General features: G+C 37.8%; 1 protein-coding gene and 1 pseudogene across 1 annotated transcript; both read right to left on the reverse strand.

The window, feature by feature from the left end:
- Nucleotides 1-923: 923 nt before the first annotated feature.
- Nucleotides 924-1019, reverse strand: LOC145777803 (U6 spliceosomal RNA; annotated as a pseudogene).
- A 5066-nt stretch (nucleotides 1020-6085) lies between these two features.
- LOC145777646 (uncharacterized) lies at nucleotides 6086-18899 on the reverse strand. The gene is made up of 4 exons (XM_082589079.1): nucleotides 18761-18899; nucleotides 16616-16809; nucleotides 14541-14625; nucleotides 6086-7035 (listed from the first exon to the last, which is right to left on the reverse strand). Exons 1-4 carry the CDS (start codon nucleotides 18831-18833, stop codon nucleotides 6968-6970), a joined length of 420 nt encoding a protein of 139 aa, XP_082445205.1. The 5' UTR covers nucleotides 18834-18899; the 3' UTR covers nucleotides 6086-6967.
- Between the last annotated feature and the right edge of the window lie 5905 nt (nucleotides 18900-24804).

Genomic DNA, 24804 nt, shown 5'->3' on the forward strand with positions numbered 1-24804 from the left:
CATCTTCATACAATCGTACTGCATCCATGAAATCAACTCCTTCCTTGTCGCATGCTATGGTCGGGACAAAATGTAGAATGGTTGCACATGCAAAGGAATCCAATACAAAAACAAAGCTTGTTTACCAAAGTATTGTCAAGTTTTCTTCGTTGTTGTGGTAGAAACAAAGCACATGGAATACAAAATGCACCATCCAGTTTTGCACTGTAGGCTACGTCAGCCATTTGTATATAATTGTATCGCACAGATACTATAACACAGTATACTGCGAGACTTTCCTTGTGTACGGTATATCAAACTACGGCAATAGCCTTCATGCAAGCTTCAGCAAATTTCACTGTAATTCAGTAAAGTATGTCCCACACTATCCACTAAACCAGGGGTCACCAAATGGCGGCCCGCGGGCCGCATGCGGCCCGCCACGCTGTATCGCTGCGGCCCGCGGAAGGTATCAGCGTACAAGTATAACCAAAAATACTTTTCTTGAGGAGTTAAAGAGCACGAAGGCAAAAAATACTTTCCGGGAAGCATATTTTCGCTTTGCATACGATTCCAACGACCGACCAATCAGATTATAGTTCTAGGTGGGGGTTGCTTAAAGCTATTTCAATGCGATGTCCAGCCACACTGTAACAGTGGTTGATTAAAACATCTGTTTTCGAATTTCGAAAATGTCTGTAAGCATAGGGTTGCTTATTTTAAGTTTGCAAATGTCATGTAAACACTAGTGTGGGTTTCACCGTTATTATGTTTCACGACCAGTGTTCTCTTTATGCAAGTTTTTGTTGGCAAAATAGTTCGGTGTGCCAACTCAATTTATAATAAATTAGCAAAATATTATGTATAAATTTTAAGACTCTTTCTGATTGTATTATGAAAATATCTAGCTTAGTACTGCAAAATGTTTTTTTTTCTTTTTTTAAAGAAGTATGGAACGCTTCACGATTTCGCGTGTCATCCTTGCGCAGGGCCATGCTAATCTTCTCTGTATCGTTCCAATTTTAGTATATGTAGGCTACTGCCGAAGCAAGTTCTGCAAAATGTTGTTAATCAACAAATTCTTGCCAGCACGCTGATTGGCAAGAATTTGTTGATTAGAGGTTTTACGGTTTTAAGAAAGACGGTTTTATAGACTTTCACAACAAGGATGAAAAACCAACTCATTGCTTTTTTAAAGGGAAGACTGTTCATGAATTACGATAGAATTACGATTTTTGGGTGATTTCTACAAGCATTTGTTTCATGGTGCCTGATTTCTTTTTCCCTGTTATTGGAGCCTCTTTTTCACTGATATGTTTGTAGGTCACTATTGTTGCCTGTATTGCGATGTGTCAAACATTTCCTTGTTTACTAAAATTGTTAATTGCAAGATATCTTTTGTGAAGCGAAGTGACAACACCACTTTTGTTTGGCGATGCACATTCTGATGAAACCGCTCGCCTCGCTATAAGTGCGCAAAACAAGTGGCCTGGTTTATCAGGCATTGTTAAAAAAAAGTCAAAAGTGTTGTAAAAGGAGCTTGGCCTGGCAGTAGCGTTGTTCGATTAATTTTGTTGCTGCGGTACTCTAACATAAGTATGAACAACATGTAACGCTGGATACTGGGTACGAAATGCGTTCTTTTTTAGCATAAGAGTCAACCTACCTAACATTTTATTAGTGCGGCCCGCCACAGCTCTTCTTAGTGCCAAAGTGGCCCGCATGCAAAAAAGGTTGGTGACCCCTGCACTAAACCAATACACGTCCACAATTCTGTTGCCTGTTCTCACTTCAAATATCTTTTATCACGAGAACTGCGTTGATATTTATGAGATTATCGATAGAAATATCCAGTAGGTAGAATAGAAGAAAGATTAATTATTACGTAACACTCCAAAATGTGGACCTTTTCGGCTAAAGGGGGGGAGGGGGGTTCCCGAGAACCCCCCTGACTACGGGCCTGGGGCTAAGAAATAATCGTTTTGATGGTGTGGGTTCCATTCTCACTCCTGCATTACTGTTTTCTTCTTCTGTAATCACCAAACGCAGTTCAAAGCAAGAACCAATCTCTAGTTTGAGTGCTAGAAGTGTCACAATGACTGTAGTCAGCTAGTTCATAGTCATTTTGTCCTATGTTAAAGTGTTTACCGGGCAAAAATTCCATCTGCCGTAGTGACCTACAGTGGCATAGCCAGGAAGTTTGAAAGGGGAAGGTTTTTGACGGCCTGCGGGCGAAGCCCGAGGGCTTGTTTGCCTAAGACGACACCCAGCGGCGGGGGGTCTAGGAGGTCTCCCCCAAAAATTTTTGAAAAAATACTTTGAATTTGGTGCATTTTGAGAGCATTTTCAACAAAAATGTGGGTATGAATATTTCTGTAAAATGGTGCTGTCCGGTGGCATAGCAAAATGATAAGATCATGTTTTCTTCGGCATTTTTCGGAAATAAAGCTAAGTCCCTATGTTTTTTGTTGCTAATTCCTGGCTGAGATATTTGAATGTTTGGTATTGGCGAAATTCGCTCTTTTAATGCAGTTTTGTTTAAAATTAGGCCAACTTTGTTTTAGAGACATAAAGAGACTGAAAGCATCATTTTCAATATCGTGACGTCACACGCGTGCCAAAGTGGGTTGAAACCCCCACCCCCCTCCACACCCTTGGCTACGCCACTGGTGACCTATACAGACTACAAATACGCGTAGCCTACGGTTGTGATTTGTGCAGATCTGCTCTGGAATGTGTTCTTCCATCTAGATCTTTAATGCAGGGGTGTGCAACGTGCGGCCCGCAGGCCAAATGCCGCCCGCGAAGAAAAACTGTGCGGCCCGCGAAGATGTGCCAATGTTGAATTGTGTGCGGCCCGCAAAAAGTGTTTATAATTTAGTTTAGTCTGGTACGTGTGCACTATTCATTGTGGAGTGGATTATTGTAGATTTCGCACCTTCTGTTAACCACTTTAGAAATCTCCCACCGGCCACCGCTAATCCATTGTATTTAATTATTTGGAACGTAAAATTGTATGGTCACATAAAAGGCATTATGAACAAATTACGACTTTGGAAAGCTTACGCACAGACAGGAAATCTTTTCCACTTTCCAATTTTGAGAGACTATGGAATGCATCCTGAAAAGAAAACTGAATTTGCAGACCAACTTGAAAAATTGTTGTATGAATTTTTGGCTCGTGTCAAGGACTTCAAATCTCATAAACATATGTTTGCTATATTCGCTTCGTCATTCAACACAGACATTGACAAAGCACCAGCAGATATAACTTCAACTGATCGATCTTCAAGAGAAAACAGTTTGAAAGCAAACTATTTAGAAATGAATTTTGGCGATTTTTACCGAAAACATCTCAACTAAAATGACTTTCCACATTTGAAAAAATCCATGGCTTCAAACATGGCTCTTTTTAGCTCAACGTATTTGTGCGAACAATTTTTTTCTAAAATGGGCGTCATGAAATCTCCCTATCAATCGGTTCTGACAGACGAACAATTTGAAAATGGACTTCGAATTGCGACCACTTCCAAAAAGGTAAATTTGGAAAAAGCCGTCGGGAAAAGAAGCCAACTGCATACTTCTCACTGAACTCGTAGACGGTGCGACAATAAATTTGAATAGCAGTTTTTCTCAAAAATTTATGCGTCTTAACTTATTATTTCTGCAAGGAGATAACCCCTAATAATGCCATAAGAATAACATGAATAACAAAAAAACTACTCTTTTGTCCCTGCAACTACTAGAAGTTATATGTTAAATATACGTGCGGCCCGCGGTTTCACCTAGTTATTTATATCTGGCCCTCCTGTATTACTGTAAAGGTTGCACATCCCTGCTTTAATGTGTAAACCAGTGATTCCCAAACTGTGTGCCGCGGCACACTAGTGTGCCGCGAATCTTTTTGGAATTTTGGAAAAAACCTGTACAAATATTTAAAATTAGCCATGCAGACAAGCAGATGCGACTTAAAATCGCTCTAACTGCTTCAATAGATAATAAATAAGCACATGTGACGATGAAACCAATTATGGCATTGCCGATAGACTAGGGTAATTGCCATGTCATAATTGGGCTACGGGTTTATTGCTTCAGGACCCAAACATAACCAACAACCTTTCTGCGTTATCTGCTATGAAGCCTTATCTAATGAGTCGCTTGTTCCCAGTAAGCTTAGCAGACGTTCGGAGAAAAATCATCCAACATGGAAGGATAAACCAAAGGGATATTTTGCGAACCTGAAGTCCCAAACAAACAAGCAGGCAAAGATCATGAATAGCTACCTCAAGCTGCCGGAAAAAGGATTGATTGCAAGTTATAAAGTGGCTCACTTGTTGGCAAAACATCAAAAAGCACACACGGATGCAAAAACAGTAATTGGACCAGCATTAGCCGTTGTTATTGAAGAAATGTTTGGTAGTGCTTCACCCGAAAAAGTTAGAGTTCTGTTGTGAAATAACATAATTTCACAAAGGATAAAAGAGCTATCCTCAGATTTAAAGGATAAAGTTCGCCAACACGTTGTTTCTACAGACTACGAGCTGTCTGTAGGGTACTATGGTCTTTACAAATTAACAAATCTACTGACAGAACTGGGAAATCTCATCTGCTGGCTTTTATTCTCTTCATTAACACTGAAACATTGGTAAATGAATGTTTGTTTTGCAAAGGATTGAAGGGCACAACCAAAGGAGAAGACATATTCAAATTGGTAGATGAAAATATTTTGCTTTCTGAGTTGAAATGGAGTAACTGCGTAAGCGTTTGTACTGAATAGTGATGGTTGTCCTTCAATGCAGGGGAAAAATAAAAGATCGAAGAAAGTCTTTGATTCGTTTCCCGCTCTTAATGAATCAACTCATAAACAAGAAATCATTCCGCAAATCATGAACACATTGTCTAGACTTTAGCTTGCACTGCAACATCACTTCCCAGAATTTGCTATTAACAAGTTTAGATGGGTAGTCCATTTGGAAGCAATGAACCAAGCAATCTTTCTGCAGAAGAAGAAGAGCTTATTGATTTACGAAACGACCCGTTTTTTCAAACGCTGTTTCCACCAAAACTTGGATGAGTTTTGGCTGTCTGCTTCCAAATCCTATTCTATGATCGGTGCAAAAGCAATCAAAATTATATTGCCATTTGCATCTTCGTGGCTATGTGAACATGGCTTTTCTGCTTTGACTGAAATTAAAAGCTGTAAACGAGAAAGACTGCATGGAATTGACGATGAAATGCGGGTATGTTTGTCAACAATGCAACCTCGTTTCAGTCATATAAACAAGCACATCCATCGCATTAACAGGTGAAAATAATTTTTTTTTTTTAAAGCAAATTTTCTTTTGTAATTGTGCCGCGAGCGTTTTATAATTTTTCTAGTGGTGCCACAAGCTGAAAAAGTTTGGGAACCACTGGTGTAAACGAATATGAATGAATCACTCGTGTTCATAAACTGCACCTCTCAAGTCTACCGTTTAATGTTTTTGGATTAGCTTTCATTGACCTTTTACAACAGACACGTTTTGGTGTTGAGTTTGAAGTTCAAACGCATGGTTAGTTTTCTTGTATCATCGATACTTCTGAAGGCATTAATATTTTCTGACTCATCCAACCACTATGTGGTTGACATGTTGTGTTTAAATGCCTCGTCCACACTACAAGCCTGAAAAGCCCACTTGCCTCGATTGTCCATCTTTGACTGACATAAATCCTGTACGGTGGTACCATTATGCTCTCTGCACTGCAACCCTAATACTGTGACGTATTTTCACGCAACCTTCACTTTGAAAACAAGAAAAATTTGGAAATGGCAGAATATTGACTACAACAAAAAAATATCAATTTTAGTTTCAAAATCAAGCCTAAAAACTAAAAAAACTGGTTGAAAAAAACCCAAATCCAAGCAACCTGCAAATGTAAAAAAAACGTTAATTAAAAAAATACATGCCCAAGTTTGCGAGAAAACCGCAAGGTTTGGCAACACTGATCGTGTACCATTGCAGATTTGATTTTGTGACGTTGTGCGCTCAAGCACAACCTACGTCACTATTTAGCTTAATCACCAGTGTATTGCGTGACCAGGCTCAGTTCAGTTCAGTTTGTTTTTATTTCTGACCATCACAACAAAAAACAATATATAACAAACAAAGCAGAGGTCTAGAAAAAGGTAGAAGCAACAGGCTTTTGGTCGAACAACGTTGTGGGCTGATTTCAAAGACTTTTTTGAATTTTTGTAACTTAGTTGAAGCGGTATTACGTATTAATTTCAAAACTTGTTGCCCAATACAACATAAAGATATTTTTTAGCCTGCAAGATTAACACAAGTCAAAATAACCCAGACAAGCATCATATAGGCTATCATTGTTGGAGTTGCACATCATACAACCAAAAATGTTTCGTGACAGGTTGTCCTACAACCGGGGTTCTTAAAATTTTTTGGTTGCCCCCCCCTTGACATCACTTGTAAAACTTTGTGCCTACCTTTTCTAGTTTAAGTTATAAGTCAACGTCAAACTACATAAGTTTTACATGTTTTGGATTTCAAAACCAACAAAGTTTGTTTTCAATTACCAACACTTCTGTTTACTACTTTTATAGTACCGCACATTATCCAGTACATCAGATTACCACGTTCGCGCCCTCTTTGGAGAATCTTCACGCCCTCCAAGGAGGACACGTCCCTTGGTTTAAAAACCACCGCCTTACAATATACAATCTTAAACCTTTTAGGCCGAATTTCAAGGACAAAAATGAGTCAAAAAATTAATGCGGCCCACCAAGACTAGTAAATAGCGAAATGCGGCCCGTGGATACAAACTTTGGGCATCCCAGCTGTAAAGCCGGCTGTTTCTCAAACGACTGGAATAAATTAGGCAGTAGGAAAACGGATTGTACAAAACTTAAAATCATGCAGAAAAACAAAGTCTTGATGCGTCAGTTTCCATTGCGGTCTTTTGATTCTAAACAACCATCCCATCCCGAGAAATCTCATCCCGCGAAAGCCATCACTCCATCATTACCACAATCCAAGGTATGTCGACAGACGAGGCAGATAACTGTACATCAACAAAATAATGTTTAATTGAAGTTAATGTGAACAACTTTATGTTCAGCAGAAGGTGAAAACTGCTGTTCTGACTCACGTGAGATATCTGAAAAAGTTGAGGATCAACATCGGGATTGGTAGCAATTTGCGCAACTGGTTAAATTAAAGTCTACCGCACTTGCATCTCATAAACGTTGAATAAATGAATATGCTCAAATTACTATTTTTATAAGTTTTTTGTTTGTTATTTGGTTGTTGGTAAAATCAAAAAACGCTAGGTTACCATTTTTGAAAATGGTGAAAATACTTTTTTCAGGGTGACACAGGCAGGGGCGTTGACAGGAGGGTCTAAGTGGTACTTTTGGGCCCGGGCCTGGAATATTTAGGGGGCCGGATTTAAAAGATTTCCCGCAACTTCAAACATTATCAAGATCTTGATATAATCAGATCTAAAGGAATTGCCATCAGAGGTTAAAACAGCCACTTCAGCCGTCAGATGGTAAAGTACCTGGCCCCCTTCCGGGTATAGTGATTTCCCTAACCACGATTTTTTTTCAAAAACACGAAATCTTTTTCTTCACTCACTTTTTAATTCTGGATAGCCTATATATATTTTTTGGTGTTAATCGCTTCTAGCTACTTGCGTCTACTTTACAAAGCATTAATTTCAGCCGAAAACTCCAACAGCTATAAACATAGCCTACCGACAAAGATCGTGATTGAGAGCAAGGATTTCGCGGTTTACGGAAAAATCCTTAATGCTTAATTGCGCAGTTGGGGAAATTCGTGGATACAACAAATCTTTGAGAATATAACAATATATACATGAATGATATTCCTCTTAATTTTCTACTTTGAGCGGCATGATTGTGTTATCCTCATTTTAACAGCACATCAATAAAAGTTTGTACACCACCTTTATATTCATAACATTGTCAATGAAGGGGAGCCAAAAATAAATCGGTACCGGACCCCAGAAATCCTGTCAACGGCCCTGGACACAGGCTACTTATATTTTTTACATCAACACAACACAAAAAGCATTTGAAAAAATTTCACCTAAATGTATCAAGTATTGATGAAATAGTAGAATTCAATCATCGAGTAACAAACTTTATGTGAATAGTTGTTAGGGACTTGTTTCCCCAAGGAATAGGCCAAGGCTACTGTAGCAGCCGAACTATCAAGAAATATCTGTGCAGTGCCGGACGATGCGTCACACTCCGCGATTCTAGTTCAACGTACTTAAAATTTTATCTAATTACTGATTTCATGAGTTACATCATTGTCGCCCACGTTACCAGTAGGCCTAGTACTAGCTTAGTTATGTTGTAACTAAACTTTAGTTGGAGGTGAAATTGAATTTGATAGTTTTTTTGTATTACTTAGTTTTACTTCCTTAGATGCAGTACCGTCTATATTTCGTTTTTAGTGTAACTTATCGATAATTTTTGTGGAAATAGATGCTAGGACAGACGTATTTTTGTTCTGATAAGAACAACTATAGCCAATAATAAAAATGTTATGGTTTTACTTATTGTCGCTCTACAACTGCTATAGTATTTTAGCGACAGGGCTCATTTTTAATTTTGTATCAGGTTTACGATGTCATCATAATATTACCCGACTTATTGTCACTGCCTTATGTAAGAGGAACACAATCGATATCGCTTAGTCTTTGGTTTGACCCGATTTGGAATCGATCTCAAATCTACTAGCACTAGAGCCAAAGATGAATCCACTAGGCCACTGAGCTGGTAGAGCCAAGAAAATGTCTGTGACGATACAAAAAGTAGAAAAATGAATATCTGGTATTTAAATTTCAAAAACTTTCGCTTACTTTAAAGCAGCGTTTCTCAAAGTGGGCGAAATCGCACCCCTGGGGGCGATTTCGAGCGCCAGGGGGGCGAAAAAATAAAAAGGGGCGATCGGGGGGGCGAAAACACTCAAAGGGGGTGAATTTCTCAAACCACCAGTAACAGTCCAACGCGCAAACCATTTACTGCAAATAGATGAATCCACCTTGACTGACAATGTATCGCTGTTGCTTGGATATGTGCGTTTTGTTCATAATATGAGAACAAAAAGAAATGATTTTTGCGCTCAGTCTTCCTACACATATTCGGGCATCACAAGCATCTTTAATGCAGTGAAAAACTTCTACGAAGAGAAGGGGATTTCACTGAAGAATATTCTACAATGCGCAAGCGCAACTGATGATGCTCCGGCAATGGTTGAATAGCATCGAGGGTTCATTGCACTGATAAAAAGATAAATTCCTGACATTGTATAATTTACCGTCAGCATTTTGGTTGCCCGTAGTCTCAGTCCTGAACTGAATGAATCACTGAATATTGTGATAAAATGCGTCAACAAGATAAAAGCGCATGCTCTCAACGACAGATTATTTCGTTCACTTTGTTGCCAAAATGAAGAACAATTTAAATGTCTTTTATTGCATATCGCAGTAAGATGGCTTCAAAAGATGCTTGTATGAGCCGGTTTTATGCCCTTTTTGTTTCAGTTGTCGAATTCTTATCAAGCACTGACGCGACATTAGCTGAAGATGTGATACCCTTAAAGATTGACATCGCATATTTGGCAGACATTTTCAATGCCATAAACGAAGTAAACAAAAGGCTTCAGGGAGAAATGCTAACTCTCATCAAGTGCAAAAGCGTGATTCCCTCATTCATTGCAAAGCTATGTTTATTCAAACAAAGTTTGGGTCAAAATGTCTTTAATCAGTTTCCCAGTTTGAGCGAGTATGTTATTACAGAAGAACAAGTTCGGCAAAAATACTGCTCACATTTACACATGCTTCATAAAGACATGAAACTTCGCTTTGCAGATCTCGTGGACCTCCATGTTTCAAACTGGATGGTACAACCATTTTTTACCGAACCCACAGACATAGAAGTGGAACTTCGAGAGCAGTTCATTGATATGCAAAGAGATGATGAGTCAAGAGTGAAATTCAGAAATAGTCGATACGATTTGTTTTGGTGGCAGGTTGCTGGCAAATGTTAGCTTCTCTGGAAAAAAGCTAGAATGTGGATTTTGTCGTTTCCTACTTCATATATGGTTGAAAGGGGGGTTTCGGCTGTGACATTGATGCTTTCAAAGCAAAGATATCACTTGCTAGTTTATAAACGGGATGATCTTCGACTCTATGTTACAAAGATGTCGCCAAACATTTCAAAACTTTGTAAAAGTCGCCAAGTTCATCCATCCCGTTGAACATTGAACATTATCATGTTACTGTCAATTTCGTTGATTAAATTCCCAAAACTAAATTTGCCTATCACTCTATTATCAATGTTTATTTTACTTGACAGAATTAAGGGGGCGAAATTTTATTTCAATAACGAAAAGGGGGCGATGGACTAAAAAAGTTTGAGAAACACTGCTTTAAAGCATTGTTTTGTTGATGTGCCTAGCAGTGCAGTTAAAGCAAAACTACGCTACTGTCGACCCAAGCTACAGTTTCCACCGCTTGTTAAGACAACTCGCTTTAATTTTATCATTTCCAACTTTAAGCTGAAAAAATATTTGCTTCATCTTGACGTAGTTCTAAATTGTTTTCTTTTCATTTCGAAATCGTATAAATTTGGTTTCGTTAAGCGCTCCAAACAAATATGAAATCCATGAGAATTTATAAATGAAGAAATTTTTGTCTTCCACAAAGATTTTCGCACCAGATAATATAATAATTCGTTGCAGGTCTTTAACATACACAATCAGCCAAACTGTTTATATCCTATATCTCTATTATTATGACTGCTCATCCACATCAATATTGGAACTGGCAAATTTAATCCACAACACTTTTCATTAGGCTGTCATTCATTACTACATGTGTGCTTCTCTCTGTTTTTGTTTTATTTTTTGCTATTTGTTTTTTGGGTTTTGTGGCCGTGCTAACTACTGATATATAGCCTACTACATAATTTTTTATTCAGGCACGTTTTAAACCTTTCAAGGTTTTGCTACCTTTTCCCGTTCCTTAACGTGCTGGTAGGTTTATATCGATTTTTGTAGTTATAGTATCTTTTTCGTCCCGGACGCGTTAATGACGAAAAATAAAATGATTAATTGATTGATATATTGCAGTGGTACTGGTTTCAGACGTAAACATATCAACAAAAAGGAAAAACGAGCTTGCGGTATCAAGCTAGCTTTTAATTTTAATGTAAAAAAAATATGCTGATTGGCTGCCTGAGTTGGCTAACATAAACATTAAACAAGGTAATAGCGTACCAGGTAATGACTAACACGATCCTGTCATTGGTATAATAGTTTAAAGCAGGGGTTCTTAAACTGGGGTTCGTGGACCCCCAAAGGGTACGCGGACTAGTTTTAGGAGGTCCATGAAGGCAAATGGAAATCTTAGTGTATAACTTCAAAAATGAATTGTTGTTTTGTTGTCTTTGCCACATTGTTGTTTTTATCGCGATTTGAACATTGTAAAATTTTATCAGTTGCAGCTAAGCTAGACGTCAGCTAGGCTGGGTTAAGATTGTTAAAGGTTTATGCAAATCCTCTTTTGGTAAAGAGAGCCATGGCTGCTATAATCCCTTTTGCGACTACATATTTATGTGAGTCTGGATTTTCATCCTTCTTGGTAACTATCAAAACAAAGAGTCGAAACCGATTGGATGCAAAGGATGACATGCGTGTTGCCCCACCAAAGACGAAGCCACAATTTTATATTTTAGTTGAAGACAAACAGCAGCATCCTTCACATAAATGAAATTAAATCGAAGATATTGAAAAACAATCTGCATTCGCTATTTCTTAAATTTAATAAAACATAAATTTTGTTACCTCAAATCAAATATAGTTAGGCTACTACTCTCTATACCCTTGACACCCTGTTTCACCCTAAAAGGAGGATCATCAGAAGGTCCTAATTCAAATACAAGGGCGCGGGAAGTAGGAGTGCTTAAGGGGCTGCAGCCCCCCCTAGAGCTAATACAGCCCCCCCTGGAATTTTCAATAATTGCTTCAGCCCCCCCTAGAAAATTCTGACAATTTAAGGTACATAACGTTGTAAAGGAGGTGAGGCTTGTTGCCGATGCCCACGTCGTTTAAACAGTTGCAGTTGTAATTCATGAATCGTCTAAACGTAAATATTTATTCATGTCGCTTTTTGGTTCCAATGAAGTTGCCTGCAATTTGCTGGGTTTGTGTCCTACTCGTTGGTGCGTTGGTGCTTCTGCCCTCGCTCGTGTTGTTAAGTGCTACCCTACCCTGTTGCAATGTCTGACAGACATGACAGAAGATAGTGCAATGAGAGGAGACGCACGTACAAAGATATTCGGCTTGGTAAAACAAGCACGCACGATGCGACCTTATTTTGCGATTACCTGCAGCGGTAAAGTTTTTCAGCCTGCAGAAGCCGTCGCAAGGTAGCTCCAAAACAAGAAGATCTCTGCTTCTACAGCTTTAGAATCCATCACCATTCTCCACAAACGGATCAAAAATCTCAGAAAATATGAATCCATTTACAAGCCCATGGAAGCAGCGAACGTCTTTACGTCTGCTAATAACCTAAAGACGCCAAAAGATCCCGGAGTGAGTAAAACTCCAGTAAGATTTCGAAATATAGAGGAATCGGATGCTTTGTCGTCTGCGGGAGAAGGAGCGTGGAAACGGCAATACACTAAAGCCCTTAATTTGGTTCAAGCTGAGCTTGATCAAAGATTCAACCAGGCGGATCTGCTTACAGCAGCCAACAGAGAGAAGGCCCTTCTGAGCTGTGCAAACGGTGACGAAAAGTCTGATACTGAGATCAGCTTACCCGATGCCATCAGAATAATCTCCTAAAAACGCAACTTACCTTGCTCAGCGATGTTGTAAGTGGAAAAATCGCAAACTGCGTTAAAAAGGTTGCTGAGATACTATCGCAACTAAACCTCCAGGCACTAGATCTTTTCAAAGAAACGCGGAAATTCGTGGAGCTCTGTCTTTGCCTCCCGATTTCAGCTGCATCATCAGAACGTTCTTTTTCTGCTCTAAACGCCTGAAAACATGCTTGAGAAGCTCAATGACACAAAAAAGGCTTACTCATCTTGCGTTGATGCATGTCCGGCTGCGTAGTCATCGGCATTCGTCGGCATTCGTCGGCTGCGTAGCCGAGTGGTGAGAACGTCTGCGCGACGTTCGAAAGGACGTGGGTTCGACACCGCTCCAGAGCACGCGGCTGTGTCTCGGCGAAAGACACTTAAAGGCAAGCCAAACTAAGGAGAGCAGCTGACTCGAAAACTATATGTCCCTTCGCTGCTTCTTGTCGTATCGCATCTGTGATCGCAGTGTACTGTATGTTATCGCAATGGGCGCAAATAAAAACATGATTATGTCCACTAAAACACTGTCGATGTCAAAGAACTCATGACACAGTTTATAGAAAAAACACTTGAGCGAAAACCACTCTTCGGAAGCGTATTTCATATTGATTTCCTGAACAGCTGCTTTGTTGTTACCGTTCTTCATTTGTTACTATAACAAAGTGTGTGATTTGGCGTCGTTTTGTGCACACGAAGGGACCGAATTCTTACAACCCGCTCTTAAAGTTCACCTGCATAAGGGGGGTCTGGGGGGCGAAGCCCCCCAGAAGCTGACAACACTACGGAAGCTTCGGCCCCCCTAGAGAAAAATAGTTCCCGCGCCACTGTTCAAATAGAAACAAAATTTGGTAACCAATTCGTTTTAATTTCATTGCGTTATGTCCAATTCAAGCTGATCAAAAAAGTTTCTCGTACTAGGCCATAAAGGGGTCCACGCAAACCAAATTTTTTTTTAATGGGTCCGCGTTAAAAAAAAAGTTTAAGAACCCTAGGTTTAAAACCTTGCAAGCAGGTGAAACTAACATGATCAACTTTCAGCAAACTTTATTTCAGTTCAGGAATAATCCTTCCTATGATCAACTAATTAGCTGAAGCCTAATTCGTAATTTAAGCAAAAAATTGTCATTCCTTTTAACTCATAAATTTGAAGATCAGATATACGTAACAACTAGCAACTTCCTTTTGAAGTATTTTACAAACTGTACGTTTGGCTTTGAATACATTAAAAAGTTGCAACTCATTATTTCGTTGTTTTGTTTTGGATATGGACAGCTTTGTCTGACTCAAATAAATAATAAAAAATAATAATAAATTAAGCTTCCATGAACAGAAAATCAGAATTTCAAAAAAATTGCCTTAGATTTGAGCAGCATCTCGTTTTATGCCATACAATAGAACTGGCCTATAGACTTTAAGATGACAAATCATCTTGTGTTTGCTGCGCACAGTTTTCTTGTTTTCTGAACAGAATTTTAAAAGTACTTCAAATTGCAAAATTAAAAAACGCAACAATATTATAAAAAAAAATGAAAAAATAACAATTGAATTAATTTAAATTCAATTACCACACAACTTTGGATTATTTTTAATATCGCAATGTTTTGAAAACTTATTTTATTTTTGAATTTATTATTTTTTCATTTAATTTTGGTTATAGTCTACTCACATTTATCCCGCCTCCATCCACATCGGTTTATTTTGTATTTGCCATTTGAACGGTTCCTGGCACAAAACTTTGTGCAATCAACGACCTAATAAAATGTGATTGAAATCATTTTACGTTTTTTGTGGTGGTAAAAGCTACAAATAAATATTTCAAATGAAAAAGAGGTGGCAAAGGTGATGCCGTTTCTGTTCTACGAAAGATAATTCTTTAACTTTCTGGCATTGTTTCATTATTTTTTTTATTAATGGAATATTCATACAAACATTACCTGTAAAAGCTATGTCTAGTAACTTATATTTGTTGCCATTGACGCTTAGAACCAACAACCGAGAACACGTAGGCCTATATCAATTTGTATTGATACACTTAAAAATTCATCAACAGCAGTTTTTGTCATTCTAAAACCTGAAGCTTCTTCGTCGTATATCTCTGGAGCCGAGAGTCTACCCTTTTACCGCTTTAGATTCACGATGTTCCCGGACTACACTGGAAGACTACTAGATAGCAGCCAGTCTTTGGTGTGATTATCTAAGTCGCGCAGACCTTCCACTCCGTTAGGTGGCTTGAAGATGGTACAGTCATTGATGGCGTGGTCTGCGGTCTGTTCCTCGGCACCACATTCACAGTAGGAGGAAGAAGCCATTCCCATTGGTGCATGGTAGCGCGGGAAAGCCCAACGCCCGTACAAAGACGGTTGAGGTGCACCCACGCCCGTCTTTGTTGGGTCAGGCCGATGGGATGGGTGTCGGCGTCGGAAATGAACAAATGAAGTCTGGTGGTACTTAACTTCCATTCAGAATTCTATTCATGGTCCGCTGTTAGCTTTTCTTGCTTTAAGCAGAATATATTCAAATTTTGTTTTCTTGAAAATAGATTTGATTAGTGCAGAATGCTGATCTTGGCAGAAATATCTTGCCGGTTTCATACCATTTACTATCATTCAACATCCAAAGGTAAACAACTTATGATGCAACAAACCAAGATAGTGTAAGTACAAAAGTGAGTTTGTTCTTCATAATGTTTCGTGCACACTCGCTCCGCAAAATCCAAAGTAAGGAGTAGCAGGGACGTGGCCACGGAGGGGGTTAGGGGAGCAATTTCCACCTAAAAAAATTATTTTACTCCCGCCCTCCAAAAACAAAATATGTTTTTAATACTACTACAATGTTTTAATGACATTGTATTAAGATACATGTTGAATGACATTTCATGAATGTTTGGCTGCATTCAGTAGCTATATTTTTGAACAAACTTTTTATTTTAAACATTAAAATATTTGCCCTCCAACAGTTGCATTTGCTCCTAAGTTTTTTTTTTCTAACTACGTCACTGAGAATCCGGCGCTTTAACACAAGAATAAGCTCTTTTGAAGACAACAAAAGAAATGTCGCCTTCTGCTAAGTCTTGCTTGCGTTTGAATATGAGTCGGTAGCTTTCATTCCAATATGCACAAGTAGGATTTGGCTCCCTCATCGACCTGTAAATGCGGTGAGGAGGAGCTATCCGCGCTGGCCATGTTGTTCTTGAATGTCTTATTTAGAAGGCGCCAAATGGAATGCATGACATTGCAGAACTGGACAAAGCTGCACTCACCTGGCTCTCCATCATCTGCCCTGAAATCTGAACAATTGTGTTTCACAGGAAAGAAGAAGAAGAATAATGAAGAACTGTCAATTTAACGTCATCTACCATGCTTCCGTTCATAAATGCTGGTAGAAGATAAATTACGTTTTATGGTTTAATAGAAATCCTTTCTCGCTCAATTTAGGATTGACTCTGGGTATAACTTAATGAAACATTCTCTACTTATCTCTCTTTATTGCTTTTTCTTATAGCTTGAATGTGTTTTTTTATTTGCAGGGATCCATGACATCTTAAGCTTACAATTGTTCATTTACAATCAAACAATCAAATCTATAAAAGCACTAAGCTTTTTCTTTCCTAAATTAAAAGCATATTTCAAATCAAAAGACTTACAACCTCTGCTTTCAAAAGCAGAAAAAAAAGATTCTAAAATAACCCATTACAAAAGGCAATAAATAAAAAAGTTTTAAGTTTTTAGACTAAAAATTTACCCGATGTTTTGGGGGTTTTGATGTTGTAGTCTCATGTGTTGTTGTTGCTTCAACTGTTGTTGTCGTTATTGCAACAGTTGTAGTTGTCACTGGTAATGTTGTCGTAGTTGTGAGGTTGAGAAAGGTGTTCGAAGTTACATTTGCTGTATTTTTGTGCTTTTCCAAAGCAGCTCTGAATGCGGCCAAAATTTTTCCTGCAAAAATATTTTTGGTAAACTTTTATCTTATTCTTAAGCAAATTCCAAGTACACTCCTTAAGGAGTGTAGTCTATTTACAAGATTACAAACTACCTTGGTTTATGAACCGCATGAGCTAGTGCTAAAACTATTGTAAGACGTTTTTAATTACAACGACAGGAATTTTATAATTAACTAAGCCGGGTGGTTGATGCTCGACACATCACTCGAAGGATTTGCGGCAAAAAGTTGTTGGATGCCAGCTCAGTGGCTGAGTGGTCATCGACGTCGGTTCTAATACTGGAAAGTCTGAGATCAAATCCAGGTCGGATCATACCGAAGACTTTAAAAACGATCAACTAGGGCTACTTTGAACACTTTTTGCACTTATTTGCTTGTATTTTCACGCGCTTTTAAGTTAGAAAGCTCAGGTTTAGCCAAAATTGGGGCTGTGTGTAGACGCTCAAGGAGGTGTAAGCAATTTTTAAACAAGTAAAAACTTGGGGCTTTTCCCGCCAAATTTGTGGGTGTTCAAAGTTAGGGTTGGGGTATTCTAACTTTGAACACTCACTTATTATGCATATTTTAGGCCCTAATTGAGCAGTTTGTTCAATCTTATATGTCACGTAGCATTATTTTGAACAAGTTTTGCCATTTAAAAAAGTTTCATGATAAAATAACTGCTAAAATAGTCAATAACAAGCCCCCTACCCCCCCCCCCCCCCCCAGAAAAATGAAAAATTTCTCCAGGACGCGTCTCGTAATATTGATGAATAAATATTCTACTGCCCTGGATCATGAAGCAAAACTGCACGTAACGTAATCATGCAGCAATAATTACTACTTTTCTTGCAAGATTTAATAAATCACAGGGCAAGTGATATTAAATTTAATCACGTGAAAAAGCAGTTGTGTACAGCGATCAAAACACCAGCCCACTCAATGGTAATGTGCAAAATGTAAAAAGAGTGAACTGAAATGACAACAAACACTACAGTTCATGCCATGTGCATGGGAAACATGGCGCAAACGAACAACCTCAATACAGCAACAAGCAACATATTAGGGCTACTTTAAACATCAGTAAATCACAGTGGTGTAGCCCAAAGAAAATGTGCGGGCTACTTTGAACACTGTGAAACCTGAACTAAAAAGGTGATGCTATCTAGAACTTCCGTAATTACGAGCGATATTTTCAACTTAAATCTAGTTTTCAATTATCCTCGACATGCTAATGAAATTGAAACCATTTTCTAAAAAAAACTGGGTCAAAAGCTCTTTACTTTCCAAGATCGGCATAAAAGTTTCCAGCCTACTTAAAACTGTTATCTGGTGGCACAAAGTTTAAATTTTCAGAAAATACTCTCAAAGCAGTTTTTACTATCAACAATACAATTATTTTGCCATTTTTGGAAAGGACAATTCATAACGATCATTTGATGAAGTTTTCCGTGAAATGCAATTTAAAGTGTGCCTTTTACTGGCCTTAATAGGCCTACAATGGGTAGTCGGATTTTTATATCAGTGTTCAAAGTTAGACTACCGTTCAAAGTAGCCCTGGTTGACGGTACCGGTTGTGTTCTTTCTTAGATAAAGCAATGAGGATGAATCGGGTAAGAATGTGATAACATTTTAAATCTGATGCAAAATTAAAATGAGGCTTGTCGCTAAAAGACCACTGTAGTGGTAAAGTGACAATAAATAAACCATAACACAATTATTACTATTAATAAATTTGTTAGAAAAAAATGTTAAAAGAATATTTAATAACCAGCCCCATACAATCAAATAAGTACGGTGCTGCTAACAAACTTTGTCGAAATTCAAGTATATTTTACCAACCACTCCTGACAGTTTTTCTTTTGTAAATACCAATTAAAGCAATGTTAGAACAACAAATCTACAGTAAATATTTTATACATTAGTCGTATCATAAACTTATAGGATTATAAAATGTTAGTGACTTACGAGTGGCTTTAATTTCCGTGCTATGGCGGATACAAAACACCAGGAAACAAACCATGAAAATTAAGAACTTCATTCTTAACTAAAAATAACGAAAATCTCCTTTTCAGGTTAAAAACAACAAACAACTGCACGATTTCTCTGCAAATAAAAGCGAAAACTAATTTTTATCATTATACATTAAAATAACGTTTCTATTAATTTTGTCCCTAATTTTAATTGCTTTGACAAAATGTGACAAAATTTTGTCTATACAGTAAATAATCGATATGTTAGATTGAGTTTCGCTTTTAGCAGCATGATCGTAGGCTACTTATTTCATAAGACATTTATTGAGTTCCATTAAGAATAAAGGATCTTCCGACTAAGAAGCAGCTGGCCAGCGATTCTCCATCAAGTATCAGTTCAGTAATTTTTATTAAAAATGCATGGAGAATCAGCAGAGCCCTATTTACGGTATGTCATATGCATTTCGCTCTATTTCACAAGTGTAGGTAGAATGATCTAACTTAGACTAATGCAGCGGATTCGCTATGGTAATAGCTAACTTTTACCATAGCGAACACACAGCATTAGGCTGAAATAGATCGTTCTATCTACACTTATGAGACCAGTAGCCTATATTGTTTCAGGTATTTGAAAGTAATTTTGCTTTAGGAAACGCTTAACTAAAATGCCTTGCCATTAGCTACATTGAAACCGATTAGGTTTTAAAAACGTGAACAATTTACCTTTAGCCTACGAGTTAAAGAAGTTATTTGCAAGCTATATAGAGACTGCTTTCTCTCTGAGCTTGGCAAACTTTCTGTCTGCACCTCACCGTTAGTGCCATAAACACTTTTTTTGCTTTTACATGCTTTTTGCTAGTTCATTGAGGAAACTGCGAGAAAAAAGAAATGTTGAACGATTTGTTATATGAAATAAAAGCTGCCTTGAAGCATTAAACATTAATTTCTATCAGGTTGTGTCATTAATTTTGAAGTTTTTGAATCGATTTTTTTTTTCGGTTAATGAAGCTTGGATTGAACTTAAATTCTTATTACTAACTTATAAAAATGCTTTTAAAGTTAAAGGGTCAAGTCATTTTAGTTCATTAAACTTTGAATTTGTAGACTTTTTTCTATCGTAGGCTATACCCAAATTGTTTACTAATTTTACATGTCTGACAAATTAAGTTTATGTCTAACTCTCTCTTCTCATAACCGTGGCATCAGGTGTTTGTACAGCATCAGCACCAGGACTTCGGCTGCATCGTCGGCTGCATAGCCGAGTGGTGAGAGCCCTAGAACGGCAATCGAAAGGGCGCCGGTTCGACACCGCTCATGAGCATGCAGCTGTGTCTTTGGTAGGACACCTAAAGGCATGCTTGAAGGTGGACACGAAGATTGGCTTCCTTGCCTTCCCGTCCACTTAATCTAAATCTTCAACCACCAGGTGTAAGCCTGGATACGACGACGAACAGGGCTTCGATACATTGAGCGTTTTATAGGTTTAACTGCTTTTATAAACTATCAAGAGCATAAGCATTAGAAATGCGTTTATGAAAAAGTCTATTGGTAAATTACTTTTGCAGAACACGATTGAATAAAACTGAAATGCATATTCATTTGTTTATTGCTGTCAATTCTCAAACAACAAAATCCGTCATTTCTACATTGATTCACTGGCCATATTACTTAACAAAGTTAAGTGGAACGGCCAGTGGCATATAATATGAGGAAGTTGCGAAGTCTTCCCCTTGATGTGTGTGACGTCACGGCAATCGAATCAATAACAATACAAAATAATATTACTGCCATTTATGCAATTAATTATCTAAGTTCACATTAGTCTTAAAGAATGATTTCACTACACTGACAAGTGCTGCTCTTTAACCCATTGAATAATGCCGTTTTGTTATAATCGAAAATGGCATTCAACGTTTTTTTTTGTGATTTCTTCTCCGTTGATGAGGTGATTACAAGCATGAAGGCTTTGACAGTTGTGCGTTACCTTATGCAGCTGAAGGTTTTTAAGATAAAAAATTTACACAACATATAAATTAATTGTAAAGTTTTTTGCGTTTTTCTGGTGGATGGTTGATTGGTTTTAAATCTTTATTCTCGAACTGACAAGCCTTTGATAGGGTATTCCTGGTAGTTTTGCGTACTTGTGGATGCTGTAAATCACTAAAGCATGGCTGATTAATGAGATTCGCAGAGCGAAATTTCCCCTTGTTGCATCAGAATCAGTTTATTTGTCGTATAACACAAGCATAAGAATAATAAGAGATAATATGTTCTAAACTGTTATGTGCCATGTGATGAGGAGACAGCGAAAATACCAGTTAGTCATCGAGTCAGCTGACACCTCATAATCATGAAAATAGCATACAGATTAAATATTGCTTATAAGCATACAAAAGACACAAAAAAAATTCACGATATTAATTGACATTTATAACACGTAAAAAATAATGTAGTCTATGCCAACAAGATGAAACAAATATTACAATGTAGGCTAATTATATATACCGTACGCGGACATTTGCCGAAAGACATTTTGCCGAAACCCATTTTGCCGAAAGACATTTTGCCGAAAGGACATTATGCCGAAGGACATTTTGCCGAATGGACAATTTGCCGAAAGGACTAACTGCCGAATGGACAAATTGCCAAAAGGACTAATTGCCGAATGGACAAATTGCCGAAACAATTTGGAAAAAAATTACTTTGAATTGACACAAAGTCTCGTTACCATGCAAGCAGAACCTTTAAAATGTAATTACTTTGCTTCTGTTGTTTGCCTACAAATTACTTTATATACAGTCTCCACAGCTCCTCAGATGGTGGATTTTGAAATGGCCGCAATCCAATCGCTAAGGGCCGCTTTCCGGCTGCTGAAGTTAAAGGTTGACTGTTTCACTTCGGCCAATGCCTGTGGAGGAAGGTACAGGAACTTGATCTTCAGCAGTGGTACAGAGAATCCCCAGACAACGCCCTTCTCATCAAAACGTTCCAATCGCTAGCATTCATTCCAACTGACCGTGTAACGGAGGCGTTCGACGAGCTACTGGCATCGCTTGACGACGCCATTGATGTCGTACTTCATGACTTTGTTGTATATTTTGAAACTACCTGGATTGGTATCTTGCAGCGTGGTCGTCGTCGTCGTCCTGCCTTCGTTCCATCGCTTTGGAATACACACGATTGAGTTGTTGATCTTCCTCGTACTAACATTATTCCATTGAAGGATGGCACCTCCAGTCGACTGACAGTAAAGTTGATAAAAAAACAATCGCACAACGAACTAATCCTGGAGCAGTTATCAGCTGGAGTTCAATTATCGCCACCAAATAAAAATATAAGGTTGTGAACGATAGACTAAAACACATTGTGGAAAATATCGATACATATCACACTTCTGTCGGATACTTACGCGCTGTAGCACATAATTTGTGAGTGAAATGTGTTTGTAAATGATATTTATGTGTTATTAGGTTGTGATAATACATATAATCCATTTGAATAATTTCGGCAATTTGTCAAATCGGCGTTTAGTCCTTTCGGCAAAATGAGTTTCGGAAAAATGTCCATTCGACAAAATGTCTTTCGGCAAAGTGGGTTTTGGCAAAATGTCTTTCGGCAAAATGGGTTTCGGCAAAATGTCCGGGTACCATATATACAGTGCAGTTAATATTCTTCATTTAAAATTTAATTCAAAACGGTAGCGTTTAAACTTTCTTTTAAAAGAAGTTGAAGACCATTGATTTCACCTGGAACCTCATGGCATACTTTAGGACCTCTTACTAACATCCGACTTTTACCCAACTCAGTTTGCCCCCTTAAAACAAAATAGTTACTGCTGGATGATTAGCGAGTATTGTGTGAATGTGTGAGTGGCATTCTGATAGTCTGTGGAAGATATCACATTCAGTTTCTGGCAATAAATTTAAAAGGATTTTATGCATGTATTTTGCTACTCCTAGTTTATAGATTTCATGTATATTAGGGTGGCTTGTTTTTTAACTTTTTTTTTTAATTCTTTCGGGGTAGTGGGGAAATGGTGCCAATGAGTGAGAAAACGCTCATGACAAAACTTGAGATTTGTAAAAAATTGTCTTCAGCCTCCTCATGGGGCCCAAAAATCGAAAAATGGGGTAAAAAACGCAATTTTTTTTTTAATATTTTTAGTTTGGGTAGATACAATATTGTTTAGATATATCTAATTACCCTAATTATCCACAAACAAAAATGCGAAATTTTCAGCAAAATGAAAATTTTCAGAAGCTGTGAGGAAGCTGAAGGAATAGTTCAAATGACTTCAATTTTTTTTTATAGGTTATTTAGATATATCTAAACAATATTGTATCTACCCAAACTAAAAATATTTTAAAAAAAAATTGCGTTTTTGACCCCATTTTTCGATTTTTGGGCCCAATGAGGAGCCTGAAGACAATCTTTTACAAATCTCAAATTTTGTCATGATTGTTTTCTCACTCATTGGCACCATTTCCCCACTACCCCAAGAGAATTTGAAAAAAAAAGTTCAAAAACGAGCCACCCTAATGTATATGTAACAGCTGTAGTTTATGAAAAGTTGCAATGTGTGAGCTGTATAGTTGCTGAATGTCATGATTCTAACAACTCTTTTATGTAGCTTAATTAAATGATAGTGCATTGTCACAAGCACCACCCCAGCTGGATATGCAGTATGGAAGATGAGAATAAATAAGACTGTGATGTATAATTTTCAGCGTGTTAGTGTCTACATAATTTCTAAGCTTCAGAAAGGCCCAGTGTTGTTGTCTGTGAGATATTCAATCCACGAAGTGCCGCTAAATGGAGAGCAGTCCTAAAATGCGTTGCTCAAGCACACAACCCGAGAGCCAAACCAGCGCTGCTTGATTTGAGTTGGTGACTTAACCATTGAGCTAATCTTTATCCTCAGACTGACAAAGCCTTCATATGTTATTCTTGGTAGTTTCGCATAGTTGTAGAATTCAGGAGTTCTTAAACTGGGGTCTGTGGACCCCCGAGGGATACGCGGACTAGTTTTAGGGGGTCCATGAAGGCCCAATGAAAATCTTAGTGTAGGCCTATAATTTCAAAAATGGAATAAATTAAAAAAAAAAAAGAGATTAAGTTCAAACAACGCTGAGGATTTCTAGTTTGGCGTTTCCAAATAATTGTTATCTCATTTTTACATCGTCATGCATTAGCATCGAAAACAAATTTGAAAGAAATTTTGTCTGGTGGTGTGAAAATCTTAATTTAATCAGAGCTCGTGCTTTGAACCATCGAATATTCAAAAGGTTATGTCAAGAAATGGGAGCGGAACATGAAGTTCTCCTCTATCATATAGTAGTTCGCTGGCTGTCAAGAGGACAAGTTTTGAAGCGCTTATTTAAACTTCGAATGGAAGTTTCTTTTTTCTAAGAGACAAAAACATTGAACTCTCAAAGAAGTTTGACAGTGAAGAGTTTATTCAAGGGTTAACTTACTTGGCGGATGTTTTTACTCATATGACTGAGGTAAATAGTTCTATTCAGGGCCCTGCCATTACAACTATAGACGCTTCTGAAAAACATAAAGCTTTTCAGGACAAGTTATCTCTGTGGAAAAGGAGATTGGAGACCAACAACTATCCTAATTTCTCATCGTTGGAAGAATTGATGCTTCAAAATGGATCTGCAGTTTGTAGCCTAATGTTCTGCCATCTTCTCTGCACACAAACATGTGCAGACATTTAGAAGCATAGCAAAACTCTTTCAGAAGTTAGCCTAGTGCTTTGCCGCAGAGAATATTAAAAATACATCATGGACCTATAGGCGGGTCAATATATGAAAAAAATGGGGGTAACCCCAAAAAAATTTATACAAAAGTTTTTTTGTTCTAAGTGTATGATTAGGTTGTATTATACCCCAGAAAAAAAGTCTACAAAAATCTGACCCCGGGAAAGTGGTCAATTTACATAATTTGAAAATGGTGACCCCCAAATTTTTCAATGTACACACAAATTTTTTTAGTTCAATTAACACACTATAAATGTATTAAACACATATAAAC

Source organism: Aplidium turbinatum, chromosome 9, assembly GCF_918807975.1.
Source record: "Aplidium turbinatum chromosome 9, kaAplTurb1.1, whole genome shotgun sequence".
NCBI classification, from domain to species: Eukaryota; Metazoa; Chordata; class Ascidiacea; order Aplousobranchia; family Polyclinidae; genus Aplidium; species Aplidium turbinatum.

Coding starts and splice junctions, on each gene's coding strand:
- LOC145777646 (XM_082589079.1), bottom strand. CDS start 18,833: ATGAAGTTCTTAATTTTCATGGTTTGTTTCCTGGTGTTTTGTATCCGC. Junction 16,810..18,760: donor CACGGAAATTAAAGCCACTC/GTAAGTCACTAA, acceptor ATATTTTTGCAG/GAAAAATTTTGGCCGCATTC. Junction 7,036..14,540: donor TGGATGGAGGCGGGATAAAT/GTGAGTAGACTA, acceptor GTTGATGTACAG/TTATCTGCCTCGTCTGTCGA.